General features: G+C 36.0%; 1 protein-coding gene across 1 annotated transcript; it reads left to right on the top strand.

Moving 5' to 3' along the window:
• Positions 1-19,057: 19,057 nt before the first annotated feature.
• On the top strand, positions 19,058-21,820 carry LOC104228425 (uncharacterized). Its single transcript, XM_009780891.2, has 3 exons — positions 19,058-19,207; positions 19,309-19,363; positions 21,454-21,820. Exons 1-3 carry the CDS (start codon positions 19,123-19,125, stop codon positions 21,608-21,610), a joined length of 297 nt encoding a protein of 98 aa, XP_009779193.1. The 5' UTR covers positions 19,058-19,122; the 3' UTR covers positions 21,611-21,820.
• Positions 21,821-22,076: the final 256 nt, after the last annotated feature.

The following is a 22,076-nucleotide window of genomic DNA, read 5'->3' as shown; positions in this document are numbered from 1 at the left end:
GTGTGTTTTTCTCTATCTGTATTCTTGTTCTTTCTTCTTCAAGACTTCACATATATAACACATCTCATAAACCTTTTAATCAATTAAATCAATACTTTTTCTCTACCCAACCCATTATCTTTCCACTCATCCCCATTACATTAAATAAACATATCACACCACCCCATTATATTTTGTCCCCCATGCTTTATTTAAAATAATGCAAGATTCCCCTTTAATTTAAATCTTGTCCCCCCTTTATATTAAATAATCATATCACAACCCACCCCATTTCATTTTGTCCCCCATGCTTCAAATAAACAATTTCAAAATGTACAATTCCTAAACTACCCCTTCCGACCTTACTGAAATTACCAAACTACCCCTAAACGTACTACAAATTTACCAAACTACCCATCAGCTATAACACATCAATTAATCAAACTTAACCAAAATATAGACAATATGATCAATTTCTAACAATGTTCAAACAACAATATGAACATGGATGAACATCATAACAACAATATCACATGAACACGATTTTAACAACATTTCAACAACAAATCACATGAACACGAATTGAACAACAAAGAACAACTAAAATTTGATTGAACAATATTTTAGCAACAAACAATCCTATTTTCGGATTCAACAACAACAACAATCAAAGTATGAAGATTTCTAAATTCAATCATATTGAACTTAAAATCAACTCTAACAACATTACAACAAACAATTCTTATATTAAACTTAAAACAAGATTAGGAGAACAATTCAAGCAATAATCATAAATGGTAAACAAGAAATCAAACTATACAAAATTCGGATTCAAGATCATCCAAACAAAGTATGAACATGAATGAATCTATTTTAAGACAACAAACATGACGGATTAAACGATTAAAACAATATATTCCTTTAATACAACTAAATTCTTTAAACAAATAACAAGATCGACGAAGAAACAATTATGAACTTAAACTTGAACTTAACAATATTAACAATTTCTAACAATACATAAACACATGAAACAAATTGAAGAAATAGTTGATTAAATTTCAATTTGAATCTAACAAACATCAAACTAACAAATACTTACTTAAACAATAATACAAACATGAAATAAACATGAAAACAACTAATTAAACTTCTATTTTGAAATCTGAAAATTAATTTAACAAACAACATGAACACAATAGAAAATTATTTCAAAGATGAACAACGAACAAAACAAGGATTAAATCATTTAACGATTTTGGATCCGGAAAATATCAAACAAAATATGAACAAAAATAAAACTCAAAAACAACTAACCGGAGATGAATCAACGACGAACTTTGATTGTAAACAAATCTGTCCAAGCCTCGACCAAAGCTCGAACGAAGGACGACGAAGACGAAGAAGAAGTAGAAGCAGCGGCGGAGGAAGGAGGAGCAGCGGCAGCGTCGCGGACAGCCATGGCTGCTCGTCGCAGCTGGACACGGGCAGCAGCTGGTCGTCTACTGCTGCTGCGTTCAGCAGCTTATGGAGAAAATGGAGCAGCAGTTCGGGAAGCCATGGACGACGCAGAGGCAGCAAGAAAAAGCAACAAACATGGCGATGGGTTGACGACGAAGACGCAGCCATGGACGAGCCTTTTGAGCTTGACATGGAGAAGATGGGCTTCTTGGTGGTGTGTGCGCTTGTGTCGAAGGAGATTAAGCTGCTGGAGCTTAGCCATGGCAGCCATGGATGTGTGTTTTAGAGTTTGGAGAAGAAAGAAGAAAAGAAGAAGAAGAATGATAGGGGGGGCGGATGACTTAGGTCATTTTTAGGATTTTTTTTTTTTTTTTTTGTTTTGTTTTGTGTCTTTGAAATGCAAGATAGGGGTATTGGGTCTTTTGGGTTATGGACTGGGTCGACCCAGTTCGAAATGGACTGGGTCGTAGGGAAGATTGGGCCATTTTTTGGGCCTATGTCTTGAAATTGAAGAAGAGGCCTAATTCCGACTTTCTTTATATTTTCGCTCTCTTTTCTTCTTTTATTTTTTCTAAAACTAAATTATAAAAATACTTAAACTATTATTAAGAACTAAATTAAGTTATAAAAGCGCAAATTAACTCCCAATAACAATTAACGCACAATTAAGTATTAATTAAGCATAAAATTGTATATTTGGACATTAAATGCTAAAAATGCAAACGATGCCTATTTTTGTAATTTTTAATTTTTGTAAAACAATTTTAATTACTAACAATTGTAGAATTAAATACTACATGCAAAATGCGACATATTTTTGTATTTTTTATTAATTTAGCGAATAAACACGCACAGACAAATACAAATAATTCTTCAAAATATCACAAAATATCACAAAATTGCACACCAAAGAAAAATCATTTTATTTTTGAATTTTTTGGGAGTAATTCTCATATAGGGCAAAAATCACGTGCTTACAGCTGCCCCTCTTTGCCCGAAGACACGAAGGGTTTTCGTGCAAAGATAAAGCGAGCGATTTTTTGCCCATTCGAGTACTCCGTTGAAGCATTTTTTGAAAAAGATTTGACCGAACCTTTGCTTCAAAGGTTTCCTACATATCCTGGGCTAAATAGGAATCAGGTCAATGTAGTTCGGAAAACTTTGGTAGCTGGGACTACCGTTGGACTGCACTGTTACTGTTGTTGCATGCTATTACTACTGCTTACCGATCTCCTTGTTACACCGTGCTTAAAAGAAAACAAGAAGCTAGGCTAGACTAAAATTTGTTCTTGTTGCCTTGCTTTCTTGTCGGCTTGTGTTTCCTCCGGTGCTTTTCTTCCGATGCTTTTCTTCCTTTTGACACATGGACTTGAGTTTATGCTGGGACCTCTTGTTGCAACCTTCTGCTTCCCGGTGCTGGGGATTTTATTGTTTACTGCTGGGGATTCCTGTTGTAACCTTCCGCCTTCTGGTGGGGTTACTGATTCCAAACTCTGTAATACAAGACTAAAAAGTTGCTTCAATGCAAAATTATGAAATGTATGCCCGCATTATACTGGTGGGCGACCTAGAGCTGAAAGTATTCCCGCATTTTACTGGTGGGCGACCTAGAACATGAATGTATTCCCGCATTTTACTGGTGGACGACCTAGAACTGAAATGTATTCCCACATTTTACTGGTGGGCGACCTAGAACTGAAATGTATTCCCGCATTTTACTGGTGGGCGACCTAGAACAGAAAGTATTCCCGCATTTTACTGGTGGGCGACCTAGAACTGAAATGTATTCCCGCATTATACTGGTGGGCGACCTAGAACTGAAATGTATTCCCGCATTTTACTGGTGGGCGACCTAGAACAGAAAGTATTCCCGCATTATACTGGTGGGCGACCTAGAACTTAAAAGTATTCCCGCATTCTACTGGTGGGCGACCTAGAACTGAAATGTATTCCCGCATTTTACTGGTGGGCGACCTAGAACTGAAATGTATTCCCGCATTTTACTGGTGGGCGACCTAGAACTTAAAAGTATTCTCGCATTCTACTGGTGGGCGACCTAGAACTGAAATGTATTCCCGCATTATACTGGTGGGTGACCTAGAACTTAAAAGTATTCCCGCATTCTACTGGTGGGCGACCTAGAACTGAAATGTATTCCCGCGTTTTACTGGTGGGCGACCTAGAACTGAAATATATTCCCGCATTCTACTGGTGGGCGACCTAGAACTGAAATGTATTCCCGCATTTTACTGGTGGGCGACCTAGAACTGAAATGTATTCCCGCATTCTACTGGTGGGCGACCTAGAACTGAAATGTATTCCCGCATTTTACTGGTGGGCGACCTAGAACTGAAATGTATTCCCGCATTTTACTGGTGGGCGACCTAGAACAGAAAGTATTCCCGCATTATACTGGTGGGCGACCTAGAACTTAAAAGTATTCCCGCATTCTACTGGTGGGCGACCTAGAACTGAAATGTATTCCCGCATTTTACTGGTGGGCGACCTAGAACAGAAAGTATTCCCGCATTATACTGGTGGGCGACCTAGAACTTAAAAGTATTCCCGCATTCTACTGGTGGGCGACCTAGAACAGAAAGTATTCCCGCATTATACTGGTGGGCGACCTAGAACTTAAAAGTATTCCCGCATTCTACTGGTGGGCGACCTAGAACTGAAATGTATTCCCGCATTTTACTGGTGGGCGACCTAGAACTGAAATGTATTCCCGCATTTTACTGGTGGGCGACCTAGAACTGAAATGTATTCCCGCATTCTACTGGTGGGCGACCTAGAACTGAAATGTATTCCCGCATTTTACTGGTGGGCGACCTAGAACTGAAATGTATTCCCGCATTTTACTGGTGGGCGACCTAGAACAGAAAGTATTCCCGCATTTTACTGGTGGGCGACCTAGAACAGAAAGTATTCCCGCATTTTACTGGTGGGCGACCTAGAACTGAAATGTATTCCCGCATTTTACTGGTGGGCGACCTAGAACAGAAAGTATTCCCGCATTATACTGGTGGGCGACCTAGAACTTAAAAGTATTCCCGCATTCTACTGGTGGGCGACCTAGAACTGAAATGTATTCCCGCATTTTACTGGTGGGCGACCTAGAACTGAAATGTATTCCCGCATTTTACTGGTGGGCGACCTAGAACTGAAAGTAAAATGACAGAAATGTATGCCTCTATTATATGGGCGGGCTCCCAACTTCAATGCTAACTTAGGAGGAAATGCGTCTCCTATGGGTAAACTAAACTTAGGAGGAAATGCGTCTCCTATGGGTAAAAGTAAATTTAGGAGGAAATACGTCTCCTATGGGTAAACTAAACTTAGGAGGAAATGCGTCTCCTATGGGTAAACTAAATTTAGGAGGAAATGCGTCTCCTATGGGTAAAACTAAACTTAGGAGGAAATGCGTCTCCTGTGGGTAAAACTAAACTTAGGAGGAAATGCGTCTCCTATGGGTAAAACTAAACTTAGGAGGAAATGCGTCTCCTATGGGTGAAACTAACTTAGGAAGTGCGTCTCCTATTGGCAGAACTAGACTTAGGAAGTGCGTCTCCTATTGGCAAAGGTGTGGAATGTATTCCCTTGTTATACAGGTGGGCACCTAAAATATGCAATGGACAGACAAGAAAAGTATTCCTTTCGTTATTCAGGTGGGCGCCTGGCTTCAACAACAACTTTGAAAATAAAATCCTATTCGAGGGCGGATGAACCCAAAATATCCTATTCGAGGGCGGATGAACCCAAAATATCCTGTTCGAGGGCGGATGAACCCAAAATATCCTATTCGAAGGCGGATGAACCCAAAATATCCTATTCGAGGGCGGATGAACCCAAAATATCCTATTCGAGGGCGGATGAACCCAAAATATCCTGTTCGAGGGCGGATGAACCCAAAATATCCTATTCGAGGGCGGATGAACCCAAAATATCCTATTCGAGGGCGGATGAACCCACAATATCCTATTCGAGGGCGGATGAACCCACAATATCCTATTCGAGGGCGGATGAACCCAAAATATCCTATTCGAGGGCGGATGAACCCAAAATATCCTATTCGAGGGCGGATGAACCCAAAATATCCTATTCGAGGGCGGATGAACCCAAAATATCCTGTTCGAGGGCGGATGAACCCAAAATATCCTGTTCGAGGGCGGATGAACCCAAAATATCCTATTTGAGGGCGGATGAACCCAAAATATCCTTAAGACTTGAAAATGTCTTACCTCGAATACTTGCTGGGGATAACACTGTTGGGGAATTATTTACTTACCTGTTGGGGGGGTAAAATGTTATCAGCTGGGGATAACGCTGTCGAGGATAACACTGTTGGGGGATTCTGATTCTTTCAGAACTAGTGCTTCACTGAGCTCAAGTTTCATCCCTTTGCTGGGGAACAACTTCCTCCATAGAACTTATTATGTTGGGGGCAACACTGGTTCTAAGACCACTTCCCTTGAGACTGGCGTTATCTTTATTCTTTCCCGCATGGGTACCTGACTTCCAGAAAATTTTCTAAGCGGAAGGAAAATTTTCTGCCCCAGTTTGATAATATCCCTTGCGGCATGCATTTCTGGCATCAATGCCATTTCCTTTACCTGTTTCAAATCAAACAAAATTTGTTAGTTTAAAACATGGTGGTTGGTTGTGATACCCCTACTGGGATGGCTTTTCCCTTTCTCCTTCCTTGCTCTGCGTTCCACAGCTTGTTGGGGATGATATTATGTGCTGGGGATAATCCCTTCCTGCTGGGGATATCCGTCTTCTTTTGTGACATAACTCGGAAGCTGACATTTCCCCGACCTTTTAGTCCTAGTATGAATTTCCCAAATCATGCTCATTGCTCTCCTTGATTTTCCCACTGGCTTTGACCTTGAGGTTTATAACTTTGGTTTTGGCAAGGATATCCCTTTTGACACTCGTCAATCCTTTTGTCAATTCCCTTTTGTTGGGAATATTTTCTTGACACTGGCCTCGCGTTTGTTCCTCGCTGACTACACCATTTGGATGCACTAGTCAGATCTCATTTTGTATAATTGGGAAGCTGATGACATATTTTGAAGTCAATTCACACTTGTTATGACCAGACAGACTCTATTGGGGAGTTTTTCTATGAAAGGAGAAAGATAAAAGAAACAAAATAAAAGACAAAGGAAATGATGACTCTTTTACAAAAGAAACTATAAATAAAAACCTATCAAACGCAGATACCGACTCTAATGGCCATGACATGCGTATGTGGCCTATCCTCTACCGTCAATCATTTTTCAAGATCTTCAATTGGCGATTCCCCATTGGATTCTTAATCTTATTCGACTTGTAGTGCCCAAAGGGTTTTCACTATCAAGTCTCTCTCATTTTTTGTTCTTCTCTTAGCTTTCATCGCCTTATGGTGCCTGTGAAGGTTTTCACCGATATGACTCTCTCATTTGTATCACTTTCCAGCTGGGGATTTGGAGTGTTGCCGGTATGACTCTCTCTGCTGGAGATTAGAGTCCTTTCTGCTGTGGAACAGAATGTTATGTTCGCCGGTAAGACTCTCATTTGTCTGACTTGGCATCTTTTGAAGACTGGTCAGAAGGTCTTTCTTTGGACCGTAATGTGGGTTTTGGATAGGGCTAGAAAAAAAAAGGTATTAAAGGCTCAAAAAAGCATTAATTCTGGGTTATTAGTTACAACTTTCGGAACTAGATTTATTTACCACAAACGCAACTTTTGCCCCAGTTTCTTGCTTGGGGATATTTTACTTGATTGATTTATATATTTTCAAAACTATGACCGAGCCGTGAAGCGCCTACGTATCCTCTTTGAGGAATCAGGTCAAACGTAGTTCCCAATTCCTCTTTTTTCATTTGACTTTCTTTTGTTTTTGTTTTTTTTTGTTACCATTTTTCCTTTCTTTTCTTTTTCGTTTTGTTGTTTTCTTTTCTTTTTTTTTTTCATGTTTTCATGCCATGCTCGCGTTTTCTAGTCGTTTTTACTGATTCCGAACGAGGGGTATGAAAGAAAAATAAGTAAGGCTCAAAAGGGGTAACGAAGGATAAAGTGTTTAGGTAGCAGAACAAAATGCCTTCGTCATTCCAGTCTTCAAAACATGCCAAATGCAAACAACACAACAAACAATAGATTTATAGTCTCTTCTGACGGTGCTGGGCTTGACAATTATGTTAAACATATGTTTGTTCATTTGTCACTTCTAAAGCACCGTTGGGCGACACTCTCATTCTCTTTTATTATGAACGACCCTCACGCCAGTTTGGAGAATCTTGATTTTAACGGTTTTCTTTGTGTTTAACTTTCCCCAGTTCCACATGACTCGGGCTCCAAATAATCTCAAACCGTTCTTATTTCCTTTAAATGCTTTGATCACCTTCTCAGGGTTTTATGATTAACTTTTAAGACTAGGCCCAAACTGGGTGCGCATGTCATGTCCCTAGAATCGGCATTGAACAAAAATGATAAAAGGACTAAACAAAAAGATGACTGGAAATAATAAAAGACCGGATTTTGTATTAGACTACCGGTGAAATGGTTTAAATAACAAAACAAACAAAACAATCCAGAACAAAATCCTAAAACAAACTGGACAAGACAACATCCGACTTATAACCCTAATAATCCGAACAACAGAAATGACAACAAAATGAGCCACCACAAGCTTCTCTCTTGCTGACCAAGGAACAAAACGTCCTCCCACTTTATCAAAATTGGCATTTTAGCCACTGAGCTTTGCATCAATACTGCCGAGACCATTACCAGCTTCAATCTCATCAACCTCCGTCGGCAAGTTCTCGAGGGGGTTCGAGTGCTCCATGTCACTGTTATTAATCACAACCCGCCCTTCTCGGATCATTTTCTCTACTTCCCTTCTCCAACTATGACAACTCTCAATGTTGTGCCCTATGACATTGGAGTGGTAGGCGCATCGCGCTGCCGGATCAAAGCTCCTTGCAAGTGGATTTGGAGTACATGCGGGGAGTGGCTCAATCGAGCCAGCATGCCTTAGCCTTTCAAATAGACTGGCATAAGATACCCCGATAGGGGTGAGAGCCTTTCCTCGTTTCAGCAACCTCTTCATTCTTGCATGTTGACAGGGCCGGAAACCTGATCCAGATGGCTTTTGGTAGGCTTGTATGGGTGGGTAAGCATTTCGTGGAGTCGGGTACCTGGGAAGTGAGGTATGGCTTTTGAGGTCACGGGGAAAGAAGTGGTGTTGGGGAGCGGAGAAACATTGAAGAGTGATGGAGCTACTCGGATAGCTGGGAAAGCTGCCATAAATGGGTTGGGATGGAGAGTATGGAGAATCTTCCATTATGGTGTTGGGTGCTTGGGAAATGACCGAGTTCAAGAGGCTTGGCGGTGGAGGGGGTGGTGCTTTTCCCGTTATCCATGCCTGATACATGTCTGCCACATGCTGTCTCAGCATTTTCACTTCTTCTACCAACCTGTTGTTCTGTTCGACCAATTGTTGTCGGTCATCAGTACCGATCCACTCGGTTCTGCGGTTCTGAGCCATTGTCCTTTGATTTTGCTTTGCAGGGAGGAGTTACCACAACCAACCACTTTCTATATATGGACACATCAAAGGGAAGCCATCACGTTAGTGTTAGGGCATTGGACAGACAATCATGTATCAGAGATACAATGTACCTAAGCAGTTAGACAATTGTGCCCCCCTGAAAATCTTCCACACTCTCTTTTATTTATTTATTATTATATTTTTTTATATTTTTTTTATTTTGGTGGTGGTCGAATCTTATGGAGATTGCCTACGTATCATGACCCCGCATGAATCAGACCGAGCGTAGTTCGGACCCAATAAAAGATAAACAATGCTAAACATTTTTTTTTCAATTTTCATGTTAAAACAAACTGAGTTTCAAAGGTTTGAAGATGACCTACAAGCTGGAAAATCAAACAACCCACATATTCTAATTAAAAGATTTACAAACGGCCAATTTCTTTCCCCGTTTGACAAATGCAACCAAACGGTTATTTTTGCAAATGTGGCCCCCTCCAACTTTCACATGAATTTGAGGCCGGGGAGGATTATTTTAGGACACTTTACACACTTGTCCATTCTTTTACGAAAATAACCTTTCGACAACTGACAGATACTCTAAGGTTATTTCGGCAAGAACGGTTTAAGACGCGGCCGAAGTTGGCTCGGGTTATTTTGACTAAAAAAAAATCCAAACGGTATTCACCTGACCGCTGACTCTTTTTTTTCTTTTCAAATTATACTAAAAACCTGATGTTGCAAACATGGCCCTTCAGCGCCTCGGGGACGAAGATTTATAGGGCTGTGTGGGTCAACTAGACCAAAATCCTAAACAGGACCCAAAAAAAGTGGCTGTTTATGCAAAGTCAGCCTTCCGGCGTCCCTCTCGGGAACATTCGGCTATTTTTGACAAAACAGCATCACCCGACTTATTTATGACTCTTTTTATCATTTTTCGAATTAGAAAAGTCAATATTGCAAACACGGACTTTCAACGCCTCGGGGACGAAGATTTTTAAGGCTGTGTGGGCCAACTGGTCAAAATCTTAAAAATGACCCAAAGGTGGCTGTTTATGCAAAGTCAGCCTCCCGGCGTCCCTTTCGGGAACATTCGGCTATGTCTTCATAAAACAGCGTCACCCGACTTCTCTATGACAAAATTAAAATTTTGACATTTTTTTTTTGGCTATTTTAGCAAAAGGGAAGGTTGGACACCACTAGACTTATTTATGACAAAATAAAAAATTTGACACGTTTTTTTATTTTTTATTTTTTTTGGTTTTTGACTATTTTAGCAAAAAGGGGGTTGGACCCGATGAGGGTTGCCTACGTATCTCACATCCGGTGAGAATCAAACCCCGTAGTTCGGGCCTCGCGAATAAGTAGATGAACTAATATATATATTTTTTTTTAACTGGAACTGTGAAAGATCTGCTTCAAAAGAAGAAAGGAAGTATATATATATATATATATATATATATATATATATATATATATTTTGATTGATTTCTTTTTGAAAGAAAGACTTGTAAAAATTCCTTTTCTTTTGATTTGAACTTTGAGAATTTCAAAAGTAAAAGGAAGTTTTTTTTTTTTTTGAATTTCCATTTGTTTTTTTTTTCTTATTCTAAAGAAAAAAAAAGAAAATATTTTTGGAATTTTACTTTTGATAAAATAAATGCTTCTAAAAAATATTTTTTGAATTTTGAATTTTCTTTTCAATTTTGAAAGAAGTATCAAAATATTTTCGGATTTTTTTTAAAAAAAAACATTTTTATTATTTTTTGTTTTATCAACAATGGAAAATAAAGATATTTATATTATTTTTTGCAAGACATATTTTTTTGGAATTTTACTTTGAATTTTCTTGGCAAGACAAATATTCTTTGCAACAAATAAAGATATATATATATTAGAAATAAAAAAAAACTTTTCAGATTTATATATATATTTGCCACAAATAATGAAAGACTTTTTTATTTTTTTTTATTTTTTTATTTTTTTTTGCTTTTTCATAATCAAATAAATAATAAAAACCATTTTAAAAATAAGACTCTTTTCATTTTCATTTTCATGGCAAGACAAACTATATATTTTTTCTATTTTTTTTTTTTGAAAAACAAAACAGAACAACGACTCTTTTTTCTTTTCTTAGCTTTTAATAAAACAAACTAATAAAACATTTTTTTTTCATTTTCTCAAAATTTCGGCAGAGTTTTGACAGTATTTGGGCATTTGTTTTCTTTTCAAAATAAACAGTCAATTCCCTAACCGCTATTTTTTTTTTCAATTTCAAAATATTATTCTTGATATTCACAAGTCAGTCAACACACAAGTCCGAATCAAATTAATGCGCAAGTAGTAACAAGTAAGATGCATCAGGATGGTCATTTTCATTTTTGGTGCACCTGTCCTAGACAGACTCAACCCCTGTGTTGAGCCTCCAAAGTCAGATGCACGTGATGCAAACAAACGTTCCTACTAGGGATCCGGCATGTGGCTTTGTTATACTAGGTTCAGAACCTGGGTGTTTGTTCTAGACCTGGCTTACCCGAGCGGACAGCTCGAGCCGAGGAGGGGTAGCGTACCGGGAATACAGAAGCTTCACCGGCTTAGCAACTTGTCCGAACCTCGTTCTAAATTGGGATTTTACACTATACAGAAAAGAAGTCGTACGAAGTACACCCTTCTTCATGATTTAGAAGACTCAGAGAGGAGATGGGTTTCGGCACAGTTTATACACAGTTCACGTAATATCAAAGCGGTAAAAACAGCATTTAGCACATTAGGCTCAAACATGTAAAAATCAGATAAAACCAAATATAACAATTTATATGAGCTCGAATTTCTAACCCTGAACCATTGGTTCTGGGTTAAGTCCCCAGCAGAGTCGCCAGAGCTGTCACACCTCCTTTTTCCGCCCCCGCGAGGGTACAAGGAGTTTTTTCCAATTAAAGGACAATCGAAACGGGATTTATTTATTTATTTCAGAGTCGCCACTTGGGAGATTTAGGGTGTCCCAAGTCACCAATTTAATCCCGAATCGAGGAAAAGAATGACTCCATATTACAGTCAGCGTACCAGAAATCCGGATAAGGAATTCTGTTAACCCGGGAGAAGGTGTTAGGCATTCCCGAGTTCCGTGGTTCTAGCACGGTCGCTCAACTGTCATATTTGGCTTATTTATCTGATTTTAATACAATTATGAACCGATGTGCCAATTTTAACTCTTTACCACTTTATTATTATTATTATTATTTTTAAAAAAAATTGTGAACATCGTTTAAAACATGTCTTTGGATTACGTCACATGAAATGCACCCGCAATCCGGAACACATTTTTATTCAATGTTTTAGGATTTAGATTTGGGTCGCATGAAATGCGCATCCGAGTTTAAAAAGGTAAAATTAATTAAATCGCGCCTAAAGAGTCTAGCGTATCATTATTTTGGGTAGGGCCGTGAAATTTGCTAAAACGGCTCCTCCCTAATTCTAAGCGATTAAATGTACATTTATTGAGGGCCCCGCAATCTATACATTTCATTAAGCGAGGCTCATCTCATTTATTTGGACAAATCTTAAAACGACTACATTTTTCTATAAAAATGAGTCTCTAAAATAAAGAAAGAAAATCCTAATTTATTACTAGCTTTTATTATTTAAGAAGACATGACATGCTAATTGCTTGATTAATACAAATATTGATGAAAAAGGAATTTCACTCTTAATTTCGAAATTATAAATAAAATAAAAATTCAACAACTAATATTCAAAATAAACAAATATAGCTAGATTAAAACTCAGCATTGTTATTTTTTTTAAAAAAAAAATTATTGAGATTAATTATTCACAATCATTTGAAACTAGATTTAACCATAATTACTAAAGCTTATTAGAAAGTTTATTAGACTTAAACGTTCTCTTAATCTTGCTTAAGCTCAAGTCATGCCTTAATGCCTAATTTACGATGTTTAATTTAAATTCGTGTCTTAGCTAAATTTAGCTACTTGTTCATGATCAACCTATAATCTTGAAGCCTTCATAACTAGTGAATTAACCTGTTTTGCCGAACTGATTCATTAAAGACTAACTTATGTTATTTTTTCTTATTCCAATTATTATTTAGTAATACATGAAATAGCTTAAATACAATCAACAAAATGAATAAAGAAAAACAAAATTAAAACTTCAAAATTTCATTCTTCATATGTATTCATGCTTCATATTTCGGATTACAATAACCAGCGTGTCAGTTGTGTACCTGATATTGGAAGCAAAAGAAAATGAAGATGAGAATCAGCAACAGTAATAACAATACAGCAACAACAACTGCCCAGCAACAGTAACAACCCAGTAACAGACCGGTGGAGTAGTAATCCCAAAAACAAAAGCTTCAAGCTTTGATGAAACAACAATTAATTCTGATTTCAAACAATGAAAGAAAGCAGAATATTTTTTTTAGTTTTTATTTTTGAAAGTTTAAATATTTTTCGGAATTTTCTCCCTCTTAAATGTTCAGCCTTTTTTCTCTCTCTTATTTTTTCTTTCAAATTCGTTTCTCTTATCTGTGTTTTTTTTTCTCTCGTATCTGTCTCTGTGTGTTTTTCTCTATCTGTATTCTTGTTCTTTCTTCTTCAAGACTTCACATATATAACACATCTCATAAACCTTTTAATCAATTAAATCAATACTTTTTCTCTACCCAACCCATTATCTTTCCACTCATCCCCATTACATTAAATAAACATATCACACCACCCCATTATATTTTGTCCCCCATGCTTTATTTAAAATAATGCAAGATTCCCCTTTAATTTAAATCTTGTCCCCCCTTTATATTAAATAATCATATCACAACCCACCCCATTTCATTTTGTCCCCCATGCTTCAAATAAACAATTTCAAAATGTACAATTCCTAAACTACCCCTTCCGACCTTACTGAAATTACCAAACTACCCCTAAACGTACTACAAATTTACCAAACTACCCATCAGCTATAACACATCAATTAATCAAACTTAACCAAAATATAGACAATATGATCAATTTCTAACAATGTTCAAACAACAATATGAACATGGATGAACATCATAACAACAATATCACATGAACACGATTTTAACAACATTTCAACAACAAATCACATGAACACGAATTGAACAACAAAGAACAACTAAAATTTGATTGAACAATATTTTAGCAACAAACAATCCTATTTTCGGATTCAACAACAACAACAATCAAAGTATGAAGATTTCTAAATTCAATCATATTGAACTTAAAATCAACTCTAACAACATTACAACAAACAATTCTTATATTAAACTTAAAACAAGATTAGGAGAACAATTCAAGCAATAATCATAAATGGTAAACAAGAAATCAAACTATACAAAATTCGGATTCAAGATCATCCAAACAAAGTATGAACATGAATGAATCTATTTTAAGACAACAAACATGACGGATTAAACGATTAAAACAATATATTCCTTTAATACAACTAAATTCTTTAAACAAATAACAAGATCGACGAAGAAACAATTATGAACTTAAACTTGAACTTAACAATATTAACAATTTCTAACAATACATAAACACATGAAACAAATTGAAGAAATAGTTGATTAAATTTCAATTTGAATCTAACAAACATCAAACTAACAAATACTTACTTAAACAATAATACAAACATGAAATAAACATGAAAACAACTAATTAAACTTCTATTTTGAAATCTGAAAATTAATTTAACAAACAACATGAACACAATAGAAAATTATTTCAAAGATGAACAACGAACAAAACAAGGATTAAATCATTTAACGATTTTGGATCCGGAAAATATCAAACAAAATATGAACAAAAATAAAACTCAAAAACAACTAACCGGAGATGAATCAACGACGAACTTTGATTGTAAACAAATCTGTCCAAGCCTCGACCAAAGCTCGAACGAAGGACGACGAAGACGAAGAAGAAGTAGAAGCAGCGGCGGAGGAAGGAGGAGCAGCGGCAGCGTCGCGGACAGCCATGGCTGCTCGTCGCAGCTGGACACGGGCAGCAGCTGGTCGTCTACTGCTGCTGCGTTCAGCAGCTTATGGAGAAAATGGAGCAGCAGTTCGGGAAGCCATGGACGACGCAGAGGCAGCAAGAAAAAGCAACAAACATGGCGATGGGTTGACGACGAAGACGCAGCCATGGACGAGCCTTTTGAGCTTGACATGGAGAAGATGGGCTTCTTGGTGGTGTGTGCGCTTGTGTCGAAGGAGATTAAGCTGCTGGAGCTTAGCCATGGCAGCCATGGATGTGTGTTTTAGAGTTTGGAGAAGAAAGAAGAAAAGAAGAAGAAGAATGATAGGGGGGGCGGATGACTTAGGTCATTTTTAGGATTTTTTTTTTTTTTTGTTTTGTTTTGTGTCTTTGAAATGCAAGATAGGGGTATTGGGTCTTTTGGGTTATGGACTGGGTCGACCCAGTTCGAAATGGACTGGGTCGTAGGGAAGATTGGGCCATTTTTTGGGCCTATGTCTTGAAATTGAAGAAGAGGCCTAATTCCGACTTTCTTTATATTTTCGCTCTCTTTTCTTCTTTTATTTTTTCTAAAACTAAATTATAAAAATACTTAAACTATTATTAAGAACTAAATTAAGTTATAAAAGCGCAAATTAACTCCCAATAACAATTAACGCACAATTAAGTATTAATTAAGCATAAAATTGTATATTTGGACATTAAATGCTAAAAATGCAAACGATGCCTATTTTTGTAATTTTTAATTTTTGTAAAACAATTTTAATTACTAACAATTGTAGAATTAAATACTACATGCAAAATGCGACATATTTTTGTATTTTTTATTAATTTAGCGAATAAACACGCACAGACAAATACAAATAATTCTTCAAAATATCACAAAATATCACAAAATTGCACACCAAAGAAAAATCATTTTATTTTTGAATTTTTTGGGAGTAATTCTCATATAGGGCAAAAATCACGTGCTTACAGCTGCCCCTCTTTGCAAAGTCATTGAAAAATAGCCACTATTTTACAGCAACACGGAATGTTCCAGCATAATATACTGGAGATTGGTACACTTGTTTATAAACTTCTAGCATATTATATTGGAACTCCAACACACGAAAAGTTCCATCATAATATACTGAAGATTGGAGCACATGTATATGAACTTCCAGCATTTTATGTTGGACCAGTATATTATGCTAGAACTCCAATATATTATGCTGGAAGTTCATTATATTATACTGGAACGCCAATATATTATGCTGGAATATTTTCTGAATTTTGAACAGTGTTTTCGTTCAGATTTATCTTTACATGAAAAGTGGCTAAAATTCGATTACTTTTGAAACTGTGACTATTTTTCAATTACCACTTATAAATCTGACTATTTTTGAACTTCACCCATTGGACTTGGATGCTTTTATTTCCGGAAAAATGACATTGTATAGCCGCTCTTAAAATAATAGCTGAAATTATATACTTTTTGAATATCTATACATTTCTGTATATTATATAAAAAATATAAATTTTATATACTTTTATGATTTCCGGATGTAAATAATTTCGCATGCATGCTAAAAGTGATATTTGCCCCTTTTTTTGTCTGCACAAAATTTGGATAAAATTCACAACTCGCCATTTTTCTCATGTTGTTAATGAAGCCATTATCATAGAATTTTAAATTTTACTGGTGAAACTCTATGGTATTTTTCCAAAAAGTAGTTAGTCCGTGCTATTACTACAAAAAAAATTATGCACATTATATTTATTTAAAATATCAGTATATGTAGGAGTAAATTATACTATTATTTAATCGACTTACATTTATTATCTTCGTATGCATTAAAAAAAAATTCACACACAACGAAACCTTAGTGCATCCACCTATAATTTTCTTAATCTTTATCCACACAAATTCGTTTGTAGTTTTGACTTTTGAATAACTTTTTAATTGCAAAATTTCCCATATCCAAGAAAAATGCCGTTATCTCAATTCTCACCAACGATCTTAATGGGGGCATTTTCATTTATATTCCGGAAAAGGTCCAAAAATATTCTTGAGCTATTCGAAATAGTTCAAAAATATCATTCATTTATTTTTGGTGCCAAAAATATCCATGCCGTCTATATTTTGGCACAAAAATACCCCTAAACCGTTAGTTTTGCCATTGAAGCTGACATGGTAGTCCATCCTTACGTGGTCGTCCACCTAAGCAATCCACATGTGAAAATTATTTTTTCGGAAATTTTATTTTTCCAGAATTTTTTAATAAAATAAAAATCAACATTTATTCTGAAAAAAGTAAAAAGATTCGAAAAAAATATTTATTTCGGAATTTTTTTAATTAAAATACAAAATCAACACTTATTCCGAAAAAAGTAAAAAATTTACGAAAACATTATTCTTGATTCAGGTTTATGATTTGATTAAAAAACTCCATTGTTCTCTTTTGTGAATTTATGATTATAGATATCGAGAATTCATATAACCGATCCCAACTTGTTTAGGATTAAGAAACCAGTGTCTTTGTTGTTGTACAAATAAAGTTTTAATTTTTTTTCTTGTAAACATTGTGTGTTACTTTTTTTTTGGAGCTAAAGAATGTAGTTGAAACTATACAGGGATAATGTTCCAAGACATAACTACGCTATTACTGGATTCAAAAGCATTCAAAGACATAACTCCGAAATTCACAAATTAATCTTAAATTCACAAAAGAGAACAATGGAGTTTTTTAATCAAATCATAAACCCCAATCAAGAATAATTTTTCGTAAATTTTTTACTTTTTTCGGAATAAGTATTGATTTTGTATTTTACTTAAAAAATTCCGAAATAAATATTTTTTTCGATTTTTTTTTTACTTTTTTCAGAATAAATGTTGATTTTATATTTTATTAAAAAATTCTGGAAAAATAAAATTTTCGAAAAAATAATTTTCACATATGGATTGCTTAGGTGGACGACCACGTAAACAATTCTAACCCAGTTGGACTGTCATGTCAGCTTCAATGGCAAAACTAACGATTTAGGGGCATTTTTGGGCCAAAACATAGACGACAGAGATATTTTTTGCACAAAAAACAAACGGGGGATATTTTTGAGCTATTTCGAATAGTTCGAGGATATTTTTGGACCTTTTCCGTTTATATTCCTTTTGGGGTCACCATTGAAGTTATACCCGCATTGCATAAAATCTTACAGAGTGTATCTGCTCGGATCTGAAATAGTTCATTCTCTTTAATGTAATTTCAAAAATTAAATCTGAAGTTCTTCTATCTTTCAAATGTAACTTCAGAAATTCGAATCTGAAGTAGTTCAATCTCTTCAATGCAACTTCAGAAATCAAATCTGAAGTACTTCTATTTTTCAAATGCATCAAAAATTCGAATCTTAAGTAGTTTAATCTATTGAATGCAACTACATATTTCGAATCTTAAGTTCTGAAACATAAATTTGTTCTTCGAATTTCAACAATTCAATACACGAGCCAATGCCCAAATCTACTCCAAATGAGCTCAAATTTGAAACATAACTTTCAAATATTATAAAGAAAAAGTCTCAATCATCAAAACAATAAAATTTAACAATTTTTTTACAACTAAGAAGAAGAAACTTTAAGCAAAAAGAAGAAGAAAACAGTAGTAAAGAAGAAATGAAAAGTGTATGTATTAGAAGTTATTCAAAAAATTTCGGTATCAATAAACTTTTTCAAAAAGGTGGATACAAATTCAATCAGTGACACAAAACTGGGCACCACACGAAAATTGGGATCCTTACACAAATAACCGGCTATATTCATTGTCTACTTTTTTTTAGCCATATATATAGATTATGTATTCATAATACACAATTATACATATATAATACATAAATTATATATATATATATATATTATACATCCATCAGTTATTTTTAATTTAAGTGGTTGAGTGAGTGGCTATTTGGGTTAATTCTTCAAAATTTTACATCCTAAATGGGCTCCAAAATTATCTTACTAGACTAGCTCCAGCTAGTGAGCGGCCTCCTGGCCCATCACGCAATCCGACCAGACTATTTCGATTTGCTGGACCCTAAACCCTTCCGTTGCAATTACAACTGCACAAGAAATCCTTACGTCTCCCTGTTCGCATAGCTATGGCGAAAAACAGAAACAAGAATAAGAAAAATGGTCGGGCAGCTATGGATGTCTCCTCTGACAAGACGGTCACGGGTCCCCAAGGTAATTAACTACTGTAATATTTCCCTGTCTTCGTTATCATTCTCTTACAAAAATTTCCGTAATTCCTGTTGAGTCATTATATGTCTATTGCTTAATTTCAGAAATGGATACTTCAGAGTCAGCAGCTCCAAAACCACATATAGGTGGATCACATAGGTCAGTTGTTTAATGTTCAATTTGTGTTATAAATACTTAATGATTACCAATCAAACTTGGTGCTCTCTAGAAAAATTGAGTTAAGGTGTGCTTTGTACATACTCCAGTAATTACACTCTCATGTATAATAAAATTCATAAAATTCTGAACTATTCTTGAGACAGTTTGGGGAAAAGAATAGTTTTTATCTAGCTAAGTTTGGCTGCTTTAAATTCTTTACCTAGGAATTCTATCCCTCTTGTGAGGTAACATATCACTTATCTGTAAACAGAAAAATGGATAAACATTGACTTTCAAATGTAAATAAAAGCCTTATGAGCTAATTCCTATCTGATGAACATGCGTGTAGAAGCACGTTGTAATGTGTTGAAACATATTTCAATAGTATGTTTGTTCACTAGCAATTTTTTGGGAACAGGGTTTGTTCGCTGGCAATTTTACTTAGATTATGCGCTAATTGTTTCATTATGTTGTATGATCATAAGAATCGACTCCGAAATACCTAGTACTTATATTTTATAATCAGTATCCCTTGTTATCATATTAATTTTTGAAAGACTGATATACTATTATCTTAAGAAGTGGCTTGGCGTGCTTCCTAGGAATTACTAATAGGATAAGATCGCATTATGCAAATTAGTCTACTTTAAGTTCTCCCATCACTATGCATATGCTTGTACCAACCTTTTTTTGGAGAGCAACGTATGCAGTCAGATGTCATTGCCGCTCCTTATAGTTTTTAGGATGCTTCTTTTTCTACCTGTACCAAATGTCAATACCCAGTTATTCCTTGATAGTTATCCATTGGGACTGTCATTGCTCTTGGATGGCTCTATTGACTTGCTATGAGACAAGATTATCTTAATTCACGAGCATGGGAAAGGATAAAAAGGAAAAGATCTTCGACTCTATTGTGGCTCTTTCGGCAATGATCCTGGATTTAACTGGAAGTGATAATTTACATAGCTTTGTAGGAAGGGCGCACTTTGCTAGGAGATAAGCTGCAGATATCAAAAATGAGAATCTTCGTCATCAGGATCTTAATGTTGATTTCTCTGAGAAACATCTTTTTGGTGTTCTTTTTCCCTTCCTTTTGTTGTTGTAAGGTGGTATTCGAGCTTTGCTGATTGGATTTGCTGTTAAGGCTACCAGGGGTTTAGTGGTACCGGTGTTGAAGCTGTATATATGTGCGAATAGTAGTGGGTTGATTTTGTAGTAAGGCGGTGAATAAATGCTAATTGACCCAATTGACTGGGTAGTGCAACCGGAGGTAGATAGTTTATAGGTGTGCCGGTCAGTTGGTGATTTTTCTTTAGTTTCTATTTATGCATACACTGCATTAGGCCTGTCTGTCTAGGTAACGTGGTAAATGGAAAAGGCATCTATCCTAAGATGCTTCTGCACCTTAGAAGTCAGTGGTTGGACACCGTTCACTTGTGTCTACACGTCCACCGTACCACTTGCTATTACATAACGTCTTATTCACGCCGTGTATTAGAAGCTGACAACTCTAACTTCCTCCCTTGGTATCCATGCGGGTCTAGCTCCAATGTCTGAAGCGACCCCTAACCGTCCATTGCCTCAAACCAGGTTTTCTGATGACAGAACATATGAAGCATTTTAGTCTTGTTATTTAGGGGCCGCAAAAAGAAGCACACGGAGTTGATGGAGAAGTTAAGAAGTTCATGAGGTTAACACCTCTTTTTGTCAATAATATGAAGCGAAAGCTAAATAAGAAGTGACAATTAAAGCTTCTTGCATGCAGAGGCGGATTTAGGGGGGCGGAAGCCGAAAAATTACACTTACAAGGCAAAATTTATTTTTTACCTCTTTATATTATGTTTTGAATCCCCTTAACACAGCCCAAAAGCATAGCTTAGTGGTCAAGGGGGTTCAGAACCTTTGTGAGGTTATTGGTTCAATTCCCACTAGCTACAATCTCTTTTAATTTTTTAATTCTTTTTTGAACCCTCTTAGCGGAAATCCTGCCTCTGCCACTGCCACTGCCTGCATGTGTGTATCTAGGGTGCAGGCAAATTTACACTTGGAATTCCTCACTTTCTGCTCACGTCATATATTTGTTATTGCAGAAAGATGAAGGGAGTACAGATGAAAAGGTCAAAGAATGTCCGGAAAATGAAGGCCATTGCCAAGGCTATTTCAAAAAATGAGAAATTGGAGGAAAGAGTCACGAGGAACGAAAGCAAGATTGAGAGAACTCAACATGCCAAAAAGTTATATGAATGAATGGATGGTTCTTTTGTCTGATTAGCTATGGAAGAGTGATGATTTTGTTTATTAATGTTCACTCCTAGGGCTTGTCAATGTAAAAGTTATATCTTCTTCATTATAATTGTCTAGCCTAAGCTTGTCAATGTTTTTGCATTTTCGAGTTAAACAACGATAGCGTGCAAATACTACTAGAATTGAATGAAATGCCATATCATTGGAAACTAACATGTGTAGCATGTGCTTGATCCAATAATATATTAACTTGTTAAGGCAAATATTTTATAATAGAGGAATGAATTGTAAATCGTTAGGAAAAGTTCCAATGCAAGGGTAACTCTAAACAATAATAAAAGTTTAAGGCTAAATATGGATCCTTTCTATCGAAAAATTTGGATACATGAAGTCGACCAATTTCTAGTTGGAGCAAAAGTGAGCGATTTCAAATAATACGTGGACAAATTTGAACAATTTGTCAAATAAG

This window comes from Nicotiana sylvestris, chromosome 7 (assembly GCF_000393655.2).
Source record: "Nicotiana sylvestris chromosome 7, ASM39365v2, whole genome shotgun sequence".
Lineage (NCBI taxonomy): Eukaryota > Viridiplantae > Streptophyta > Magnoliopsida > Solanales > Solanaceae > Nicotiana > Nicotiana sylvestris.
This window is presented reverse-complemented; position numbering and strand designations above follow the sequence as displayed.